Source organism: Octodon degus, unplaced genomic scaffold (genome assembly GCF_000260255.1).
Source record: "Octodon degus isolate 3935 unplaced genomic scaffold, OctDeg1.0 scaffold00112, whole genome shotgun sequence".
Classification (NCBI taxonomy): Eukaryota; Metazoa; Chordata; class Mammalia; order Rodentia; family Octodontidae; genus Octodon; species Octodon degus.
The window spans coordinates 9,470,400-9,485,416 of NW_004524688.1; the positions used below are offsets into that span (position 1 = coordinate 9,470,400).

The 15,017-nt window shown below is 46.1% G+C and overlaps 1 protein-coding gene and 1 long non-coding RNA gene across 5 annotated transcripts in view; one reads left to right on the forward strand and one right to left on the reverse strand.

Annotated features, from left to right (window-relative positions):
- Positions 1-2,493: 2,493 nt before the first annotated feature.
- Positions 2,494-3,294, reverse strand: LOC111812084. The gene is made up of 2 exons (XR_002817679.1): positions 2,959-3,294; positions 2,494-2,707 (listed from the first exon to the last, which is right to left on the reverse strand). It is a non-coding gene; the product is annotated as an uncharacterized LOC111812084 (long non-coding RNA).
- A 5-nt stretch (positions 3,295-3,299) lies between these two features.
- Positions 3,300-15,017, forward strand: part of Usp36 (ubiquitin specific peptidase 36) — a 37,327-nt gene continuing 25,609 nt past the window's right edge. For 3 of the 4 annotated variants that reach the window (XR_002817676.1, XR_002817678.1, XM_023699276.1), the window contains exons 1-6: positions 3,300-3,362; positions 5,436-5,605; positions 8,213-8,480; positions 9,139-9,360; positions 13,588-13,698; positions 14,485-14,587. Coding sequence is in view for 1 of the 4 variants with exons in the window: in XM_023699276.1 (XP_023555044.1) it covers positions 8,222-8,480; positions 9,139-9,360; positions 13,588-13,698; positions 14,485-14,587 (695 nt within the window). In the remaining 3 variants the exon portion in view is untranslated. Of the gene's footprint in view, positions 3,363-5,340; positions 5,606-8,212; positions 8,481-9,138; positions 9,361-13,587; positions 13,699-14,484; positions 14,588-15,017 lie in introns of all 4 variants that reach the window. The other variant, XR_002817677.1, reaches the window with a different exon arrangement.

A 15,017-nucleotide genomic window follows, 5' to 3' on the forward strand; every position in this document is an offset into this window, starting at 1 on the left:
GAAGCCAGGTAAATTCAGATGTCGCAGCCCTGCTGGGACACAGGGACAGCTGTGAATTTGGTCTGAGCACTGACAACCCAGTAGACGTGGGCAACAGGACAAAAAGAGAAGCATCCTTTGGGGGGACAGGGCTGCACTGCCCATCTCTCGGCATGGTAAGTCTGAAGTACCCAGGGAGACATTCAGGGGAAGCTGTCCAGCCAGCAGGCAGTTTCTGGATTTCTGATTTTACAAACAGGGCTTAGGGAGGAAAGAGGGTCTGGCCTGCAGATATAGTAACAGTCAACAAAGCAACAAATGCGGTCAAGGGTAGCCATTTCACTTAAAAGAAGTATTCATATTACTAAAATTTTGCTGTCCTTTTATATTCCCAGCGGCATCATGGGGATCCCTGCTGCTCCTCACTCTCTCCTACATTTAGTCATCTGTAGCCATTCTGGTTGGCTTAAAAGTGCCTCGGTGTGGTTTTCATATGTATTTCTCTGGTGACCTTTGAGGCTGGGCTTCTTAAGAGACTGACATGGCTCACCTAAACATACCATCTTGAGACCATTCTGAGGGCCTACACGAGGGAATTTGAAAGTGAAAGGCGTCCATGTGGGCAGACAAAGGCTCCTGCCAACTTCTTGGTCTCAGATGACCTTATTAATTATGTAACATTTTTACATTTTTTTAAGTTTTAGGCATCTCCTTCTTCATCTCATGCATGGAGCCTGGCAGACCTACGTTCAAACGCTCACTTCAGCACATGCTTGGTGGGATCTTACACGTTCAGTTTTCTCACCTGTAAAATGAGTGTAATATTACCTTTTTCTGGGGTTGCTATAAGGATTAGTAGCCACTTTACCATTTGGCACTAAACATGACCTCCTCGATAGTGGCAAGTATTGTTGACTTATTAAAAGAACCAAGGATATGCTACAGATCATCTTTTTTCTTTGCTTAGATGAGGAAATCTAGGTCTCAATAAATTAAATATCCAAAGCAACCTGCTAATGACAGCAACTCATCTTACACATTATATAAGGCCTGGGACAGTGAGAGTTGCCTCTGAATCATAGTTTCATGGCATGCAGTATGCTGGTCAGGACACAAAAAGTTGTCTGGGGACAAAGAATAAACCTCAAGCAGGGTGTGATGCTGAGCCCCTGTAATCCCAGCATTCAGGAAGCTGACGCAGGAGGATCCATTAATGTTTGAGGCCAGCATGGACCACATGGTAAAATCCTATCTCAAAAAGACAAAAATAGGGGGCCAGGGACATAGCTCAGCAGAAAGCTCTTGCCTGGCAAGCTCAAGGGCCCAAGTTCAATCCCTGGATCTGGAAAAAAAAAAAAAAAAAAAGACAAAATTCAGCTGGCCAAATAGCTCAGTGGATTAAAGCGCTTGCAAGCAGGCACAGAGCAAGGGGTTGGATCCCAGGGCCTGCTGTGTCGGCCCAGCCTCAAGGCACTCTGAGATGGCACTGAGATAGTGATCTGAGATGATACTCTGAGACACGCCTCTAATTCCAGCTCTTGAGAGGCTGTAAACTGGCGGATCACTATGAATCCGATCTAGTAGTGAGACCCTGAACACCCTGTAGACCCCTCCCTAAAATCCCCCCCAAAAAAGAAAAAAGTAAATAAATAAATGCAAACCTCAAACAAAAATTTTTGAATGGAATGTTCTTGTAGGTAAAGCATAGTTTTAATCTCAGGCTAATATGACTTTGTTTTTATCTGCTTTACAAAAGGGGAGGGGGGAGATGGCTCAGTAGAATAAGCACTTGCCTGGCAAGCACAAGGGCCTGAGTTCAATCCCTGGTTCCAAAGTGGGAAAAAAAGAAAAAAAAAAAAAAAAAAAAGCTAGCCAGGCACCGTGGCCCACATCTATAATTCCAGCTCTTGGGAGGCTGAGACAGGAAGACCACCCAGAGTTCAAAGCCATCCTGAGCTACATAGTGAGTTCAGGCCAGCCTGAACTACATGGGGAGAACCTGTCTCAAAACAAAACGAAGAGCACCCACTAGCAGACACAAGGCAAATCTTGTTCCAGTTACATCTGCTCTTTATCCATCCTCATCCCTGATTTTCAGAACTATGGGGAGGGCTCGGAACACCTTTTGGTTGTCTCCCAACGAATTCCACCTGCCCCAACCAGCCAGCTGCACCTCGGGAACACACATTATCAGCTACAGGAGGGCAGCCACTTGGTTTTATGGCTTGTATTCTCTCAGGCCTGTACCCTCTCAGCCTTATTCTCAGCAGAGAGCCACAACCCCCTCCCATAAGCCCTCCCCGCATGACCCTATAAAAGACCCCATATCCTGTACCAGAGTGGCTGGTCTGGTCTGTAGTGCCAGAGCGGTCAGTCTCAGGTTTGTTCTGAAATAAATCTGTCCTGTTGAACTTGCACCTATTTTCTTCTTTTCCTAACACCTGTGATCTCACCCTACTCCTCACCTTCCGACTTATCTGTCAAGACAGCAGACAGGACAGTGTGCACGTTCCATCTTTTGGGAAAAATAGTTTATTCTCACCCTGTGCTTCTCAAAGAGTTCCTGAAGTAAGGCGAGGAAACATGTCCTCCTCCCTTGGGGAATGGGGCCGTGAGGAAGCCCATGAAGCTGCTTCGAGTGAGGGGAACTTCACTGCAGAGCCATACATTTGCAAATATTCAACCTCTCAACGAAGACCTTCACATAGAGTCGAAGAGGGCGAAGCTTCTGGAAGGACCAAGTGAAGCTGGAGGGATGTACAAAGGATGCGTTGGGTTTTACAGCTTCAAAGCTAAAATTGTCTGATCCTTTTCCCCCAAGGCCCGCCTCCCCGGGAACACCCAGGGTGAGTTGTTTCGTTTACAAAAGACACAGATCACAGAAATGAACAGGGCACTGAGCGCCTCTGCAAGGCCTGGGGAGTACCGGGCCCGGACGCATCCCTACGGGAGGGAAGAGGCAGCGCGCTAGGATCTCACACTTAGTGATTCTGACGCATGCCAGGCGAGCAGTGGTACTAGAAGTGAGGCTTCCCAAAGGGCAGTGTTGCAACATCCAGCAATTCTGCCCAGGGGACAGAACACTCTCAATTCTGCGCTTTGCGTCATCACGTAGGCTATGGGGAGGGGCTGGGGAACACGGCGGTGACGTAAGTGCGCGTAAAGCGGAGATGGGCGGAACCAAAGAGCTGACAGCTCCGCCTCTTAAAGCTGTCTAGACCTCTCTGTGTCAGCGCAGTGCGGCCGCAGGGCGCGGCTCCTTTAAGCGTCGCCGTGACACGTGTGTGAGGCGCTGGAGGCCCGGATGGTGCGAGTGAAGGCCGGAGCCAGAGAGACGCCAGTACTGCGCCGACCGGCCTCTGGCCGCTGAGGGGCCGCCGAGGGTATTCTGGGGCCTGGTGGCTTGACGCGGGGGTTTCCGCCGGGCCTGGGATAGTCGTAGGAGAAGTGGGCGCGCGTCGTCGGGGCTCGGAGGGAATCCCAGGGAAGGCAAAGAGTTACGTCGTTCTCGAGGGGCTCCGAGTGCGGGCTCCTTGGGAGGGTCCGAGGTCGCGCGGTCCACGCCGCAGCCTGGGGAGTCTCCTGGGAAGGATGGCAACGCTGTTTGCGCCCGGGGCTCCAGCAGTACCCCAGGCGAGTCCGAAGCCGCGCCGTTCTCACAGTAGTCTGGGCTTCCCCAGCGCGGGAGGCCGCGCCACCCGCTCAGCGTTCCGGGCTCGTGTGGTCGGCTCAAGTCCTGTTGTGGCCTTCGGGGAGACTCGGGGATGTGCTGTCTACGCAGTAATCGGAGATGTTGTCCGAGGAGGAGCCTGGGTGACATGGATTTGGGGTGACCCAAGGGGTGCCGCAGACACCTTCGTGTGCCCAGCGCAGCCCGAAGGGAATGGAAGGCAGAGCTCTCCTCAGGCAGGAGTGCAGGGCAGGGGAGGACACCGAGGCCTGGGTCCGCGTTGGGAACCCTTTGCCCACAGAAGCATCTTAACGCAGAGTCTATTCCTAACTTTGGAATGGCTTAAATCAAAGTCGCGGAGAGAGAGCGTTTGCTACCTGGTCTTCTACGTAGAGGAGATGCGTCTCGTTTCACTGAGGTCTGGAGAAGGAACCCTTACACGTGGTCATAGTTGCAGAAGGCCAGATAGAGTGCCGACTGCACAAACGACTTTTAAGGTGCTAGTTGTTTTTGTTGGATTGTGTTGCTTGTCTCCTGGGACCCTGGGGTTAAACTAGTATCCTGAAACTGAGGAGATGAGGAAATAGCCCAGCGCCCATACAGTGCGGTTTCTGCAATGGATGCCAGGAAACAGGCTCCAAGGAGACCTGCATGTTGTCTTGTCCTTGCCCCACTCAGGATGCTCTACTCTACGGAGCCCTGGAGGCCCCCTCAGAGAGCCTCATCCCTTCTGACTTGGGTTTACCTTTTCCAACATGCGTTGGCTCTGTCTTGAGTGCAGTTTAACTTGGAAACGTGAATTTGGGGGCTTTAAGTCATTTCTGGTTTAAGTTTTGGAGGCATAAAAATACTTTGATACGTATAAGCCATTGTGTCATTAAGAGAAATCTGAACTGGATAAAGCGTTCTTCCTGCGTGGAGCGTTTGCGTTTGCATGTGTGCAAATCAGAGGGTCTGCTGGTGATTACAAGAACATTTTTCTTGGTTCCCAGAGAAATAATTATTTTTAGCCCCTCACTTAAGATTCCAGATGGAGTTGGTAGACATTGATCTTTTTGTCACAACTGGAAAAATTATTTATGTTCCAGATTTCTGGCTCTGCATTAGAATGGATCACTTATTTCAGATGAAACATCTCCCAAGTTTTGTTTGTCCTCTTGGGAAGTAGCTCCTGAACATGAACTGGTGGTTTGTGTTGGTCATTCTCACCTGTCCAGTGTGAAATAAGAGTCCTGACCAAAAAAACAGTGATACTATGGGAAGGTTTTTAGACTAGAGGTGTGCCCTTTCTCCTGAGGTCATTATACTTTGGAGGAGGGTATGTATGATGTGCAAGATTTGAAGCCTGCTGTAAGGTCCTGTGGGCTGAGGAGTTAGAAGCCAAGCAGTGGGCCATTGTGCATACTTTGCTGTCCTCTACATTTGTTTGTGTCTGTAGGTTTTTGTATGTTTTTAAGTTTACCTCTTACTATTTGGAAGTAAGATTTAGACTGCAGTTGTCTGGTAGTTGTTGGGAGAGTTTTGTTCTGCGGCTTCTTACTAGCATTAGGGTTCAAGAGGTAGAGCAGAGAACAGTGTTTTCATGTCATGTGCGTTGCAGTAGTTTGTGTCTCATTACAGTTCTCTTCACAAGAACTGAACTTACTGCTAGAGATGTTCCTTTAACCTTACTGGTGACTTTTTCTTTGTAGAAGGGTCACAGTTCCTGTACCACACCCATGAGATGAGACTTCGGGAACAGCTGCAAGAGTTAGCCTGCCTGTTATTCTCCCTGCTCCTCCCACAGGTGCACCACCCTCTGGACACTGCACTTAGCAGCCTTGGTGATTGAACAGGCCAGAGTCCAGCTGCAGGTGAATTCCAGGACCCAGAGGAGGCCTGCCAGGGTAGATCAGTTCCTTACGAGGCTGATTCCTTGCTTCAGGGGGAGCAGCAACCCACATTTGCACGCCCCAGGTAAGGCTGGGAGGTTTCTATGGTCCTGTCTCCTCTGAGTTGTCAGTGTGTGACCTGTAGTGATTGTTCTATTGCTGGGCTGTCTTAGCTAATCAGTCTCATTGGGGAAAGCTTTGTGAGGTGCGCATGTGTATGTATGGCTCTGGGTTTGAACCCAGAGACTTACACCTGCTGGGCAAGCATGCTACCTCTCCTACAGTGCTGCGTTCTCAGCCCTTTTTCATTTCATTTTAAAACAGGGTCTTGCTTAGTTGGTCACACTGGCCTCAAAGTTGCCATCCTGCCTTGGGCCACTAAGCAGCTGGGGCTATAGGCATGTATTACCATACCTGGCTTGAAAAAGGCTTTTCAATTTCCTCACATCAGAGAATATATTTGTATGTGTGTGGTACCAGGGATCAAAGTTGGGACCTTGCACTTGCCAAGCAAGCATTTATGCCACTGAGCTTTCTCCTTGGCCCTTGTGCTTATTTTATTTTATTTTATTTTATTTTATTTTATTTATTTTTTATTTTTTGGCAGAACCGGGGATTGAACTCAGGCCCTTGCACTTGCTAGGGAAGCGCTTATTCCACTGAGCCATCTCCCTTGCCCCTGCTTATTTTATTAAAAAATGAATTTCTTATATATTTTGTCCCTAGGGGAATTTTTGTAGAAAAAGATATTTAATACATGTATGGAATTAGATGACCCATAATGATAAATTTAAATGGCTTAATAAGCTGGTGGAAGAGACTCTAGAGTAGAATTTTGGGATATATCTGACTAGCTGGTTGTCCATGGCAGACTGGGTCTGGTTATCAGAGTCCACGTTTTTGTCTGATGTAATTTCAGGGGAATATTCTAATTATGACTTACATAGCCTAAGCTTTGGCTACAGTGGTTGAGGTAGAGGAAGAGGAAGAAGAAAAATGTCTACAGATGTAGTGGTCAAGTGATAGGTGACTCCTTGTTTTAGTTTCTATGTAGCTGGGCTGGAAGTATCAGAGCTCTGCCAGGGACTAATGTGTAACAAGGTGACTAATCCCTGTTACCATCTTTCAGCTAGCTGGATTTTTTTGTTGGTTTGTTAGCTTTGAGATAGGGTCTTATGTAGTTTATCCTTGAGCTCACTATATAGCCCAGGTTGTCCTTGACCTTGGGACAGTCTTCCTGCCTCAGCTTCCCAAGGCAAGCCACCATGCTTTGCTCACCCTTCACTTTTAGGAAAAGATTTTATGTATATCCTGTTCAATGGAGATAAAATTCAAGTCATGGAAATAATTTTTTAAAAAATTTCTTTTTTGACTGGCTCAGCCCACCCTAAGGGTAGGGCTGGCACAGCATGTGGTACTGGGGATGGAACTGAGAACTGGGGTCCCGTGCAGTTAAGTCCCTTAACTGCCTAAGGTTACCTAAGCAGGTGCTTTAGACCACTGAGCTATCTCGCTGGCCCCATAATTTAAATTTCTGTAGCACCCATATTAGGAAAATAAAAATAAATTGTGAAATTGATTCTTTTTTTCCTAAAAAGGAAACTCAAGGCCTCATAGGCTGGGCATGGTGATGCATGCCTGTAATCCCAGCACTGGGTGACTGAGGCAGGAGGATCATTGGGAGTTCCTGACCAGCCTGGGCTACAAGTAAGCTCAAGGCCAAGCTGAACTGCGTAGTGAGACCCTGTCTCAAAGACAAAAAAAAAAGAAAGAAACCCAAGGCCTCACATGTTAGGCAAGTGCTCTACCACTGAGCCACACCCCCAGCCCTCTCATCCTCTCATAATGTATTTATTTAATCCAATGTGTGTGTATTATAATTTAAACATGTAACCAATTGAAAAATTTTTAAGATGTTCCACATTCTTACACTAAGTCTTTGAAATCTGGTGGTTTATTTTACCAAAAGGTTTTTGAGACAAGGTCTCTTGATGCAGTTAAGGCTGGCCTTGAACTCACAGTGAAGCCTAGGCTGGTGTTAAACTCATGGTGATTCTTCTGCTTTGGCCTCCTAAGTGTTGGAATAAATGCCAGGGCCACCATGCCTGCCTTGTATTTTACTTTTATGGTGGCACATTTCAGTTGGGATTAGCCTCATTTCTTGTGCTAATTTCCATGCTCAGATGTATGTGGCCTGTGGCCTTCATGCTGAACAGCACATGTCTGTGCAGGTGTGCGTGCCCATCTCACCTGCCTTGCTCATTCCTGTACTGTGTGGCTGTGTAGGTGTGTGAGTCACCAGAGAGTATAGGAGAATCAGCAGTTCCCTATATTTGAGCAGACACTGGGACTTCTCCTGTCCTATTGAAGGAAATAGCACCAACTACAACGTGCCATCACTCAGCATATTTACTGCAGAGACGAGATACTTATGGCAGGAGGAGTGTGGAGTGTTGGTGCTGTAACAGTACTGTCTGTGCAGTTAGCTCTATCTGCATGGACTTTTTCTGAGAGAGGAAGCATGAAACGTTAATAGGCCTGCAGTCTTCCATATCTTATACTTCTCTGAGGGAGGACTCAGCTGGCCCAGCAAGCTTTCATGGTGGCTGGGATCCATGGTCTGCAGACAAAAGGGATGGTCTCATTCCTTGACTTAGTTATCTGAAGTCTGTGTTCCTTCTTGTCCCTGCAGGCATGCACGATGCCGATAGTTGATAAGTTGAAGGAGGCGCTGAAGCCTGGCCGCAAGGACTCTGCTGAGGATGTAGAGCTGGGGAAGCTCCTGGCTGCCTCAGCCAAGAAGGTTCTCTTGCAGAAGATTGAGTTCGAGCCCGCCAGCAAGAGCTTCTCCTACCAGCTGGAGTCCTTGAAGAGCAAATATGTGCTGCTGAACCCCAGGACAGAGGGAGCCAGTCGCCCTAAGAGTGGAGATGAACCACAAGCCAAGAGACAGGGTACAGGTGTGTAGGCTGCTGGCATAGAGGCCCCTGTATGTTAGCTGAGTGGATGGACCTAGAAACTGCAGCAGGATGTGGTCAGGGAGTTGTAGCTTTTACATTGGGCCAATGGGTTTTAGTCATAGATGGCCTCATAGAATCCTGGGAAGAAAGAAATCTGTACTCAGAGGATCCTTGAAATACACTCTCTGCCATCCCTTGGGGCTTAGAAATGGAGAGATGGGTGTGGTGCCACATGCCTATAGCCCATAGTCCTAGCACTTGAGAGGTTGAGGCAGGAGGATTCTTGGGAGTTTGAGGCCAGGCTGGGCTACATAGTGAATTCAAGGCCAGCCTAGACTACATAGTGAGACCATCTCAAAAAACCAAAAAAGAGAGAAATAGAATGAGGTGCAATACACTTCAGTACCAGGACTGGGTCTTCCTTCTCTTCCTCAGAGGACCCTTCAATTCTAGACCTGAGCAGTCTGGAATGCCCTGGCATAGCTGGGTTTGTACTTGGGCTTCTTAGAGGCTTTCTGTCAATGGGAACTCATTACCTTCCAGTGGATACTGTGCTTGAGCTAATTGTGCACTTAACAAACATGGCCAGATGTCTTTCTGACCTGCCTATGCATAAACTGACTTACCCCTTTTCTTCCTGTCTCCTGTTCTCCTTTAGGCAGTGAGCGCTTCTTTGGAAGCAACAGCGATGGTGTCCCAGCACCACAGAAAGTGCTTTTTCCCACAGAGCGGCTCTCTTTGAGGTGGGAGCGTGTTTTTAGAGTTGGCGCAGGGCTGCACAACCTGGGCAACACCTGTTTCTTGAATGCCACAGTACAGTGCCTGACCTACACACCACCTTTGGCCAACTATCTGCTCTCCCGAGAACATGCAAGGAGCTGTGAGTGGCGCTGGGGGGAAGGGAAGGGGGGTAATGTGAATTAGAGGAACTGGAAACCTCTTCACTAGGGAGCAGCTGGTCCTGTATGGACTATGGGAGTTTAGGAGTGGAGTTGATGACATGTGTGAACTAATAAAACCCAGGTTTAGGGGCTGGCAAGATAGCTCAGCAATCTAAAGCCCCTGCTTAGGCAAGGTTAGGCAGGCACAGGGCACCACATGCTCCCAGCCCTGCCCTTGGGATGGGCTGAGTGAGGGAAAAACAAACAAACATACCTGTTGTGGCATGGGTCCTGCAAGCAAATTACCCAGGAAAGTACTTACTCAGACAGAAGTTGGGATTTTCAAAAGGTATCTCCACAATATGATCCTGGGTGTGCAGTGCTGGCCCCACCCCCGGGGCGCATGGAGACCTTGATTAAGACTAGATTGGGCGTGATGACATGGTGGTGCATGCCTGTAATCCAAGCACTTTGGGAGGATCACTTTGAGTCTGATCTATTATGTAGTGAGATCCTGTAGACCTTGTACTAAATACATTTAAAAAAAAAAAAAAAAGTATTGGAAGTATACTCTAAATCATGGTGAAGTATGATCATCCACATGTCTTTTATTTAAGGTTGTGTTTGTCCCAGCCAGAGCTATGACTTCTGAAAAAGAAGAGGGGAAACAACACTATTATCATTTGAAAAAATACTACTATTTAGGAAACCAAAAGAATGCATATGCAGAACAAATTCAGGCTGGACATAGTGGTGCACACTGTAATCCCAGTGCTCAGGAGGCTGAGGCAGGAGGATCACCAAAAGTTCAAGGCTATCCTGGGAAAAAGAAAAAAAAAAAAAATTCAACAAGGAGAATTTAGCAGTGTGGCTAGGTATAACACCATTGTACAAAATTCAGTTGAATTTTTGTGTCTCAAACAATAAACAATTTGCTATATATATAAACAGTGAAGAGCCAACAAGATAGCTCAGCAGACTAAGAGCCTGCTTTAGCAAGTGTTGGGACCAGAGTTTGATCCTGGGTCCCTCATGCCACACCAGTCCTGTACCCTGCTGGCCCCACCCATGGGGAATGCTGAGCCTGTGAATGAGTCTGGGAGTGGTGGCGCATACCTGTATTCCCAGCACTGCGGAGGCTGACAACAGAAGGATCACTACCAAGCTGCGTAGTGAGACCCTGTACCAAATACATAAAAAAATGAAAAAAATTTTAAATATAAACAATGAAATCTAGACCTAAATTTAGCTATTTGTATGTTGAAAACCATTATTGAAAGACATTAAGTGTGAGAGAAGGCTGTCTTCACAAAGGGAAGGCTCACTGTTGTAATAATATTGATTCTCAAATTAATATGTAGGTTAATATACATTTAGTTAATTCTAAAATTCGTACAGAAAAGTGAAAGTCCAAAAATCACTGAGACACTTTTTTTTTCTCTGCTGTGTTCTGGGAATAAAACCCGGGACCTTGCACATGCTAGGCAAGCCCTGTACTAGTGAACTGCAAATCTCTCACCCTGACTGTACTCCCACTCCTACCCCTCTAAGACATCTATGTTCTAGTCAGTGAAATAGACTCAGGAGCACAGGAAAAGACCCATATATATGTAGAGCATACCAGCTTTTTACATGCATCCATCCTTTTATTACCTGAAACTAAAATTAATTAAAACTTGGTTTTATTCCACATTTCGCATGGGTGAAAAACAATATCAAGTGCAACTGCATTTATAAATATAGGTAAGTATCTTTAATCTTGGGGTGAGAGCTTTCTTAAACAAGACTCAAAAGTGGAGTCTGGTAAAGTTAGGTGCATTAAGAACTTTTATTTATTTATTTATTTTTATTTTTATTTTTTTAAATATTTGTTTATTTTCATTTATTACATTTATTTATTGTGTGTGTGTGGCCAGCTCAGCCCACCAGGGGGCGGGGCTGGCCGGCATGTGGCGCTGGGGATCGAACCGCGGTCCCTGTGCTTTGCCAAGCTTGTTTCAAGTAGGTGCTCTAGACCACTGAGCCATCTCTCCAGCCCCATTAAGAACTTTTATTCATGAAAAAAAATTAAAGAAAAGTTGACCACCACCTGCAAGCTGAGACACAAAGCCTGGGGCATGTAATCAGCAAAGCATGGGTAATGAGTGGTAAATCAACAAGGAGAAGGTAACTTGTTAAAAAAAAAAAAAAAAAGATGAAATTAGGAACAGGGATTTTATAGAAGAACTTCAAGATCAGAGAAGCACATGAAGCAGTGGTAGCCTGGTAGCCTTCAGGAAAACCACAGTGGGATGTTGTTTTGCACCCTGCTGAATGGTAAAAGCTCAGATGTGTGACAGTGCACTTGTCAGAAAGGGTAAAGCTCTGAGATTCTTTTTATACTTCTGATTTGAGCTGGTGTAATCACTTTGGGAAATAGCTCAGCATCAAGTTTGAAGAAATCTATTACCCAGCAGTTCTGTAGATAAGATCTGGTATGTATATTAAAATGCCTGCAGCAAAAATCTGCCCAGACAGTCAGCAACCCAAGAGTGCATCCACAGAACGTGTATGTGAATTAACAGTACAAACCCGCAGAGCCTTGGACTGCAGCCTGTGAACAGCTCTAACTTCATGTCCAGTGAAGACGGCAGGAAAAGTTGATGAGCCGAACATGTTAGGAACAGAGCTGCAGACTGTTCTGTTCATTCAGTGAAATACTCTAGTTGTATGATTAGAGCTGTGCCCATGTGGATTTTAAGAAACCAGGTTGTTAATACACACAGTACCCAGCTGCATAAGCTTGTAAACACATAGCCACGGTGCCGTTTATCACTTGTGATTGCACAGTGTGTACTAATGTGGTAAATACATGAATTGGAATAATTGCCTAACCCAGGTTAGTGATCACCTTGGATGAAGGAATGTGAAGAATGGGATTAAGGGGAAGTTAACTGTTACACTACTGTTTTACTGATGGTCAGGAGGTTTTTTTGTTTTTGTTTTTGTTTTTTTTGCGGTACCAGGGATTGAACTCAGGACCCTGCGCTTGCCAGGCAGGTGCTTATTCTACTGAACTATCTCCCCAGCATTACTGATGAAGACACCTAAAATGGAGTAGAGCTGAGCAGTGTTCTTCTTTGTGCATCTCTGGTCCAAGGCCTATAAGGACCATCTGCTTTTTATACAGAAGCTAGTCTGGCCCATGACCTTCGCTTGTAAAATATACATGTATATGATGGTGGATTTGTTTTATTGTTTTTGATACAGGGTCTTGTTCTGTAGTGCAAACTGGTCTTAAACTCACTGTATAGCCCAGCCTAGCCTTGAACTTACAGCATTCCTTCTGCCTCAGCCTCCCTAGCACTAGGATTATAGGCATGTGCCCCCATGCCCAACCTTTTTTTTCAGCCAGGCTCTTAACTTTATGGTACAGGCCGGCCTTGAACTCACTGTGTCACCCACACTGGTGTTAGACTCATGGTGATCCTCCTGCCTGAGACTCCTGAGTGCTGGGATTCTAGGATTGTGCCACCACGCCTGGCACCTATTCTATATTACCTGTCCCTGATTTTTGCCTTACAGAGTTTTCAATCCTTGCTAAATAATAATAAGGGCTTTACTAGACACAGTAGATCAGAGGTTCTCTAAAATATTACAGCATATTGACTATGCAATGACTGAGGCATTAAAGATATTTTCTTACACTTCATGTTGCAAACCAGACTTATTCATTGTGTAACTAAAGAATACTAATGAGCTAGCTGTGGCACCACATGCCTATAATCCTAGCACTGTGGGAGGCTGAGACAGGAAGATGGCAAGTTTGAGCCCAACCTGGGCAATGTAATAATTTATCAAGTCTGTCTTAAACAAAAAGGACTATAGAGTTAACTCAGTACAAAAGCCATGTGTTTAATCCCTAGTACTACCAAATATATGTGTATGTTTATATGTTAAATATGGAAAGGTTCTCACATAGGTCACTAGCATTAAAACAACAATAATGGTACGAGAGTGTTAAAATTATAGCAGTGGAAGCATTGTGGCCCTGGAAAATCCCATCCAGCAGAGAAAAACATTTCCCAGGCAGTCCACAAATCTTTGTGTAGTCTGGGATCTCTGTGGCCCACCTGTCCTTTCACAGACTGGTTTACCCTTGTTTGCTTGCATTTTTTTTCAGAGTGGTATTAGTCCAAATGCTTTCAAAAGCTCTCGTCTTAATGTTGCTACTCCTTCACAAACAGGTCACCAAGGAAGCTTTTGCATGTTGTGTGTCATGCAGAACCACATCGTCCAGGCCTTTGCCAACAGTGGTAATGCCATCAAGCCAGTCTCCTTCATCCGAGACCTAAAAAGTAAGAATGCACTCATGGTTTGGGTGCCAAACGCTAGCTCTGTAGTTGGTGCTCCTGAGTTGGTGGTAGGGGGGAGAATGTTATAAAAGTCTTAGGAATCCTTACTGGCTAGTAGTACCACATTGAGTCTTACAGACTAAAGGCATGGTAGTTGAAACGCACTTGGGCTAGGGAGTTACACTGACAGAAAGCTTCATGAGCTGGGTGGGGCATGGCCCCTGTCTCAAGGACAGGTGAGTTGACTGGGCTGAGGATATGTGGTATATTTAAGACTTGCAGGTGAGTGTGAGGGACCGCTGAGAGAGAAGGATGGGAATTTGCCAAGTCCTTTCTTAGTGTTAAAGGAATCTGCCACCACATGCTGTGTAGATGTGTTTTCCAATTCACATGGTAGAAAAGATGAGTTCATGGAACCTAAGTTGTAGACTCACATGGTTAGAATCCATTGAGCTCTGTTTTGGCTCTTGGAAGACTAGTTCATCAGTGGAATTTTATATTCTCTTTTTCTTTGGGAGTAGGGACATTTTGCCATGTTGCCCAGGCCAGCCTCAAGCTCTTGTGCTTCCACTGATTTTCCACAGTAGTTGAAACTGCAGGTGTGAGCCACTGTGCCCAGCCAAACTCACATATTAGATCTCATTGAGCAGTTACCTGTTACACTGATAGAGACTAGGCTATAGAAAGTGATGCAGAGTGCTTGGTTTCCTCACATTGTGCTATAAAAGGGTGGTCTCCCCTTGTCACTGAGGCAGGAGCACTCTTCTCTACCCCTTTCTTCTTCCTCAGAGATTGCCCGCCACTTCCGCTTTGGGAACCAAGAGGATGCACATGAGTTTCTCCGGTACACTATCGATGCCATGCAGAAGGCCTGTCTGAACGGCTATGCCAAGTATGTGCTTAGCCTTTCTTACCCTGCCTGAGGGACAACAGCAGATTCCTTTTTTACAGCAGAGACAGCTAGCTCTCACTGCCCTACCTGAGGCAGAACTTGCATGTATGCATGGGCCACTACTGAAGCCCAAATAGGGGATGCCCTGGGAGAGGGTTGTCTCCTGCTGCATCTTTGTAGCTGGCCAAGGTCCATGTAATTGGATCAGGTGCCAGAGCCAGGGAGTGGTAGCTCTGTCCCAAGCAGCCCAGAGAGGGAAAGTCATTGAGCAGATCTTTAAAGATCTCAGAGTATAGACTTTTGGTCTTTTTAAAACCACTTTTTTAGGGGCTGGGGAGATAGCTCAGTAGAACGAGTGTTAAGGGCCTGCGTTCAATCCCGGGTTCCACCAAAAACAAACAAACAAAAAATAAATAAATAAAATAAAACC